The 7,341-nt window shown below is 38.4% G+C and overlaps 3 protein-coding genes across 3 annotated transcripts; 2 read left to right on the forward strand and 1 right to left on the reverse strand.

The window, feature by feature from the left end:
- Positions 1 to 4: 4 nt before the first annotated feature.
- LOC104804944 (probable polygalacturonase) lies at positions 5 to 739 on the forward strand (the record flags this gene model as incomplete). Its single annotated transcript, XM_010529331.1, has 1 exon — positions 5 to 739. A coding segment is annotated over one exon (561 nt), but the record flags the coding sequence as incomplete, so codon positions are not given.
- On the reverse strand, positions 719 to 1,610 carry LOC104804942. Its single transcript, XM_010529330.2, has one exon. It carries the CDS (start codon positions 1,574 to 1,576, stop codon positions 884 to 886), a length of 693 nt encoding a protein of 230 aa, XP_010527632.1. The 5' UTR covers positions 1,577 to 1,610; the 3' UTR covers positions 719 to 883.
- A 3,623-nt stretch (positions 1,611 to 5,233) lies between these two features.
- On the forward strand, positions 5,234 to 5,945 carry LOC104804945 (agamous-like MADS-box protein AGL29). The gene has a single exon (XM_010529333.1). It carries the CDS (start codon positions 5,234 to 5,236, stop codon positions 5,873 to 5,875), a length of 642 nt encoding a protein of 213 aa, XP_010527635.1. The 3' UTR covers positions 5,876 to 5,945.
- Positions 5,946 to 7,341: the final 1,396 nt, after the last annotated feature.

Raw genomic sequence — 7,341 nt, forward strand, 5'->3', positions numbered from 1 at the left:
CGGTTGGGATGAATACGGAATTGCATACAACCGTCCAAGCCATGACATAACCATCCGCCGCATCACTGGATCTTCTCCATATGCCGGAATAGCCATCGGAAGCGAGAGTTCTGGCAGTATCCATAATGTCACGGCCGAAGACATCACTCTCTACAACTCCGGGTTCGGTGTCCATATCAAGACAAACATTGGCAGAGGCGGAACTGTTCAGAACATCAGAATCTCCGGCCTTTACATGGAAAACGTCAGGACTGGGATTAGGATCTCTGGCGCCACTGGAGACCACCCGGATGATAAGTTTAACCCGAAAGCTCTTCCCATCGTGAGAGACATCATGATCAAGAACGTCAAGGGCGTTAAGGTTCAGCACGCCGGTTTGGTTCAAGGCTTGAGAGATTCCCCATTCACTAATGTGTGCCTTTCTAATGTTACACTCACAGATCCGAAGGCTTCTCCGCCGTGGAAATGCTCTGATGTCACGGGAGCTGCCGTCAAGGTCAGCCCTTTGCCGTGTGCCGAGCTCGTGGCTACGACTCAAGGCGGTTCCTGCGGAGACCAGATATAATGGCCTCGTCTTCGCAGACTGAGGTGCGTAAGTTACATTTATCTGAATTTGATGTAATCTTTCTTCACAAATCCACATGGCTTCCGGAAATTGATTTCATATTGAATACCATTGTGATGGAATTCGGAATATACTCCATACCGATTGATATAATAATCATCATAATTTAAAATTTGTTTATGCTATTTACACGGTGGCATACATTCGTAACACACGTAGCATAAGAATGCTTTCTAGATGCAAAGCTTATTTACATACATCCTCACAAGAGAGACGCTATCTTAAATACTAAGAACAAACTCAAGTTTATATATTCATTCAGACAAGATCTGTCAGAAACTTGCGAACCTTGTTCATGAACAGACCCTTGTACTCTTTGTCATCATACTTCTTGCCATTGTGACGAAGCTTCATCATCTTGATCTTCTTTATCCTGACCTTCTCCTCCGGATAGATTCGGCTCCGTGCCATCAGAACCTCCCCGCAGTCGTCCATTTTCATGTTGTTCTCGTCCACCTTCTCCTCCTCCCAAATTTTCTCGGGAAAATCTCCAGTCTCCACGCTCGTCACAGTGCCTTGTCCGTAAAGCATATCTATTTGGTCCTTTTCGACATCTTTGACTCGATCTTCGTCGTAGCTGTCGTGTGTCGCCGGAATCTGTCGGACCACGCCGAGTGGCCACCGATCGGCGTCTCTGCCGCCGGGCATGACCATGTCCCGGCCGTAACGGATCTCGAAGCCTGGGTCCTGCTTGTGACGCCAACGGTTCAAACGTTTGGTCGCCATCAAAGGACGCCGGGGAAAGTGACGGTTGATCGGATGGAAATTGATGAAATTCACCGGCACGTTGGTCTCGTCGGAGGCCAACGAACCGGATCCGGGGTCCGAACGGGGTGGATCGGGTTCCGCCGCAGCGACTTGGTCGGCGACGATGACATCATTTTCCGGCCTGCTAAAGGCGACGGGGAAAGCCAATACAAAGAGAAAGACGGTGATGGGGAGTTTGGCCATTGTATTGCGGAAAAAGATTAGAAGAGAACATATCAGGGATTTGGTGTTTTTAGCCGGTTTATAAAAGGTTGTAATGGTCATTAATTGACCTCGAATGACGCCGCTAAAGTGGTGCGTAAACCAACCATGTGGCAGTTTTTCATTGGCTCTTAATGGTATGAGGGCCTAGATATTTTGTTTTCGACCTAATTATTACTTTATTATATGCACAGTATTTATTTCCAGGAAAATTATTGATTCAAAATATTTCCAATATAGGAAATATATGCGCACGCATTAAAACCTCGTACTAGATATCTGCCGTGTATTAAAAAATCTATGTTTTTTATTTTTATTTTTTCTGTATAGATCTATTTTAAAAGTATTTTCAGGATAATTATTGATTCAAATATTTCCAACATAGGAAACATATGCGCATGCATTAAAACCTCGTGCTAGATATCTGCCGCGTATTTAAAAATCTATTTTTTTTAATTTTTTTTATTTAAAGGAAAAGTTTCTGAATAGATCTATTTTTTATTTTAATCTTTTTTATTTTAAACTTTTTTGGCAGTAGAATAATTGTTTTTTTCGGCTGGAATATCTCCGTTTGATTTGTACGATACACGTTCTGCATCTAAAAAGTATAAGAGCCCATGAAAACCCAAAGAACGATGTCTCTGGAAATTTGTGGCGCCAAAATCAATTCGTTTCCCCCCTTTCCTAGGGTTTCCAAAACTTCCATCTCTTCATTTCCAAGGAGGCTTCAAAAACCTCGCTGATGGATTAATTCTTCACGTCCTTCTAAGAACAGACAAAATTGGTTCAGATGATTCCGACAAGTCATCTTCTCCGGAGAAATAATCGCCGGCGGTCGTCTTCGCTCATGGTGCCGGTGTTCCCTCTTCTTCCGACTGGATGACCAAGTGCGTTCTCTCGGCTTGCTCGTGTTTAGAGATTTTTTTTCTTCGTATGACTTTGGACTGAACTTGTTGTTAGGAGATTGTTTGACCTTTTAGTTTCTTTTGATTTTCTGCAAATTGAAGGATAAGCTAAAAGTAAAGGGTCCTCCAAAGTCTGAAAATCTGGTCGACTTTCTCTGGAAGGTGAGGCGACATCTTTCACCAGATTAGGGACATAATACTAAGGGTAATGGTTTCTGTATTTAGCTAATAGCTGCATGTTGTTTTGTTTCTTTGACGTATTCTTGTCGAATCTTGTTTGGTTGGCTTTTCTGAATGGTCTTGCAGGTTGAAATAAACATTCTACTGTGCTTGCCATCCATAAAGCTGTGATAGATAGTATATTGACACGATAGATTCGCAGTAGCGAGGTTACAGAGGACAATAGACCACCTGAGGTGGCTTTTATTTAGTAGTATAGTTATTATGCAATAAATACACACGGTCGCCTTAAAGCATCGCATGGGTTTGATTTCTTCCTCATCCTTTTTAGCTCTGCAAAGCGTGGAAAAGGAAGAGGTTACTTAGTACATAGAATAAGTGGTTGTCCATTCAATTTTCCGTGGAAATTCACTGTTGCTGCTGCCGTTGTCACTGTCACTGTCACTTTCACTTTCACTACTGCTGTCGTACTGGATCACCGTCTTGTACTCCACAATTCTACTACTGAGCTGCTTCTCATCATTCGCATGGTAGTTAGGCTTGCTTGACCCATAACTGTTCTGGTTCCCGAGGCGATGAGCCTTGTGTGCATCACGGCTGCTGTTACGCCCGGGGAACGTCCCTAGGGCGTGAGGCTTGTGGGCCTCGTCGCTGTTATGGTTCCCTATGGATGAGCCCTGGCTGTGAGACTTGTGGGCCTCGTGGCTGTTGTGGTTCGCTATTGACGAACCCTGGCCGTGAGCCTTGTGTGCCTCGTCGTCACGCCTGCTAAGAACCTTGTAGAGGTCCTCATAGATCCCACGGCGCTGGTTCTGCTTCGGGGGGTTGTTGATGCCAAGAGCCTCATAGAGATTTTCATAAATGGACATTTTTTTTTGGTGTTATGGTTTGAAGTAGAACGAGCTTATGTATTTACAGTGGGAGCTTGATAATTTTTCTATTTGGATATGCTATTGGTTCTTTGAGTAAATATTCCCACTATGGAAATTGCCAACCTGAATAAATTCCAAATGGTGGTGGTGTCTTGTATGTTTCTGCAGTTGTTTTCTCTTCCTGAAGCTGTTACAGATAAGACAGTGGGAAGATTCCAGATTTGTTCGGTTTTATCTTCATTTTCAGAATCTTTCTTTGTCCCCTCTTCTTTTTGAACAAAATGTTCCCACTACTTGTAAAAAAACTTATCTATTCCCATCTTCGGAAAATAGATTCTGCAAAAATGTGATGTTTCAATTAAATATGTCGTTCAATTTTTTAGAAACATCGCATTGCGCCTTTCGAGTTCGAAACCTCAGGTTGTCTGAGTTTGGTCAGCTTTGGCTCCTCCACGTGGTTTATCGGCTATTGTGTGGGTTTACTATCCGCGATATTGTGTCGTTCGTCTGACCTTTGGGTTGTGAGGCATTGCGGGGTTCGGTCAGAAGGACCAAGGGCGGGTTCCCAAATGTTCACAAAAAAAAAACAATTTGTCATAGCTAAAATGTTTTGTCTGATGTTTTGTTCCTTTAAAACACTTAATTTATGCATTTTCCTTTTTATTTGTATTTGTGAGTAGGCTCTGGGCAGGTGAATATGAGGTCGAGCTCTTATTTATCCGCACAGAAGAATGAACCAAACGAAGAGATGGACCGACGAAGGCCTACTGTAGGCCCACGTATATCAAGCACCCAAACCTAGGTCCCGACCCACTAGTGAAAGCTCTAGAATATCTAGGAGAAGAATAAGAAATATAAAATTTTAAAATAAACTTAGAATATTCACCAATTATTATCAAGATTCAAACATAATATAGTCCATATTTTGTAGTGATTTTTTAGAGACTATCAATATACAAGCGGCCATAAGATTCAAATATAATATAGTGCATATAATACATGGATCTAATGTTTACGAGGCCACATATTCGTATACATTGATGGCATTCGTTCCCTTTTTCCTTTTTTTCTTTTACAAAAAAACTTATATTATTGACCCAAGGAGCTTATAATTCATCCATCCTCACACAATTTTCTTTTCCATCATCTAATAATTTTTGTGTTTCGGTAAATATTTCGCCGTGTTTTTAGGTTATCTTAAAGTAAACTTGCGAAAATACGGTGTTGGGGAATATAGTTCACGTCTGTTTGTTAATTTCTGAACAAGAAAAATGAGTACGCGTCCACGCGAGGGAAATCATGCACGCCAAAAATATACATAAAATCTACACTGTAAACGAATATGTATCAAAGTAACCCAAATAAATAAATATACGAAACGAAAATTTTGTAATTCATAAATTCAGGGCTTTAATGGCAATTGGACGTCCCGAAACATGGAAAGAAAGAAAGCAGGCTTTGATATTGTAATATTCTCATAATTTCCATAAAAAAAACCGGGACGTAAGTATATACTCAATATCATGGTATTTACTTTTTACTACATGGAATTCCCATAATTAAGTTAATTATCAAATAGTCATTCTTCCATAAAATCACAGTGTCCGAAAAAATAAATAATAAACCCTATAAATATCCGAAACTCGTTACGCTAACAATATCTCCACGTAACTTTTTTCAGAATGGAAGAGGCACAGACTCAAAACCCTAACTTGACGTTGAACGAGCAACGGCCAAACCCTAAAACGACACGAGGAAGGCAGAAGATAGAGATAAAGGAGATCAAACAGGAGAGCAAGAGACAAGTCACTTTCTCAAAACGGCGTCGTGGCCTCTTCAAGAAAGCCGCCGAGCTCAACGTCCTCTGCGGCGCCCAGATCGCTATCCTCACTTTCTCCCGCTGCGGCAGAATCTACACGTTCGGTAGCTCCGACGTCGACGCCTTGCTCGATAAATATCTCAACGGTGATCCGGTTAAGATCGGGGAATATTCCGGCTCCGGAGATGCTGAAGTGTCGACGGAGGAGCCATGGTGGTGCCGCCCTGTGGAGAGCATACCTGAGGCGGAGCTTGAGGAGTATGTGGCGGCGATGGGTGAGTTGAGAGAGAACGTGGCGGCGAGAATCCGGCAGATGGGTGACCGGACGGTGGAGAATGCTCCGGTGGGTGTGAATTCGACCGTTGCCAATATGTCGGAGTACAGACCAACGTGGAGGAATCTGACGACGGAGAATCATGGCTCCGTTAATCTGACGGTCCGGAATGATCGGGGGCATATTATGGCCTTTGAGGACGAAGGATTTGAAGATCAGTTTCTGACCTAAGACGGGAATTAGATTGAAGTGTTTTTTTTTTCCATGTATATTTTAGCTATAAGCATTTGATTTTCTATAATATTTTCTTAGTTTTTAATTCACAGTGTCAGTTCATGTTCTTAAGACAATACGTGATTGATTAATCACTGTTGTTCCGTTATACACAATAAAGAATTCAACACAATATACATACACATGTTCTCCAGTTGATGTTTTTTTCCGGATAAAAACAAAAAACCATAAACTATTTTACTTACACAAAAAATTATAATTTTAAATATAATATAAATTTATCAATTATAACATTTTTAGAAAAAAAACCATCAACCTTATATATCATTCCAAAATCAATCTTTCATTTTAAATTTATTATAAAAATATAAACTATAAGTTTTAATAAAAAAATATGTTTAATTATCTAAACTTTTTAATTTTGGTAAATAAATATATGAATTTTCAATTTTGTAAAAAGTATACAAACTCTACATTTTTTTACAAACCCTCACGCCTATAGAAATTTGAAATAAATTATATTCACGTCATTGTCAAGTATGTTAAAATTGTCACGTGAAAATCACAAATAATTAAAAAATTAAGTATAAATATATTAAAAATAAAAGATAAAAAGATAAAAATTAAAATATATATACATATATATATGTATATATATATATTGTATATATGCATATATATTATAAATTTTCATTTTTATTATATATTTTTAAAAATACATTTAATTAATTTTAAAATTTAAAACATTTTTTTATTAAATAAGTTTGAAATTATTTATGACCTCCATGTGAGAACTATATTTATGTTAAATTTATAATGATATTAGGATTTGTTTTGATTTATAAAAAATTGTAAAGTTTGTATCTTTTATTTATTTGGAAATTCATATTTTTATTTACCAAATTTAAAAAGTTCACATTTATTTTGTCAATGTTCCCTTAAAAATTATAAATTATCTAAATTATTCAAAAACTATTTTTTTTTTAATTCGTAATAAAAATTTATAAATTTAAAAATATTAAATATCTAACTTAATAAGCTTTTAGTTTACATTTAAAAATACGTCAACTTATACAATATTATAGGGGTGATAATTGACGAATCACAGACGAATCACAGACGGATTCAATTCGAGCCTAAAATTTTTCGAGTCGGGTCGCACTACAAGAAAATCTTAATATAACGACGGAATTTACGACGGAATTTTTCCGTCGCAAAGAAATTACGACAAAATTCGACGAATTTGCGACGGCATACGAAAATTTTTATTCCGTTGCAATTAGTCGCAAAATCCGTCGCAAATTTGCGACGGAATACGACGGAAACATTGTCGTCGCAGAACCAAATATTATTTGCGACAGAAATTTTAAAATTGCGGATTTGCGACAGAAATTTCTGTCATAAATATTAATTTTATTTATTTTTAAATTTATGTTATTTATTTTTGGAATTTGCGACAGATT

The sequence above is a fragment of the Tarenaya hassleriana genome, unplaced genomic scaffold, assembly GCF_000463585.1.
Source record: "Tarenaya hassleriana unplaced genomic scaffold, ASM46358v1 Cleome1017, whole genome shotgun sequence".
NCBI lineage: Eukaryota > Viridiplantae > Streptophyta > Magnoliopsida > Brassicales > Cleomaceae > Tarenaya > Tarenaya hassleriana.

Excerpts from the sequence above, each read along its gene's own strand:
- LOC104804945 (XM_010529333.1), top strand. The coding sequence starts at position 5,234 with ATGGAAGAGGCACAGACTCAAAACCCTAACTTGACGTTGAACGAGCAA.
- LOC104804942 (XM_010529330.2), bottom strand. The coding sequence starts at position 1,576 with ATGGCCAAACTCCCCATCACCGTCTTTCTCTTTGTATTGGCTTTCCCC.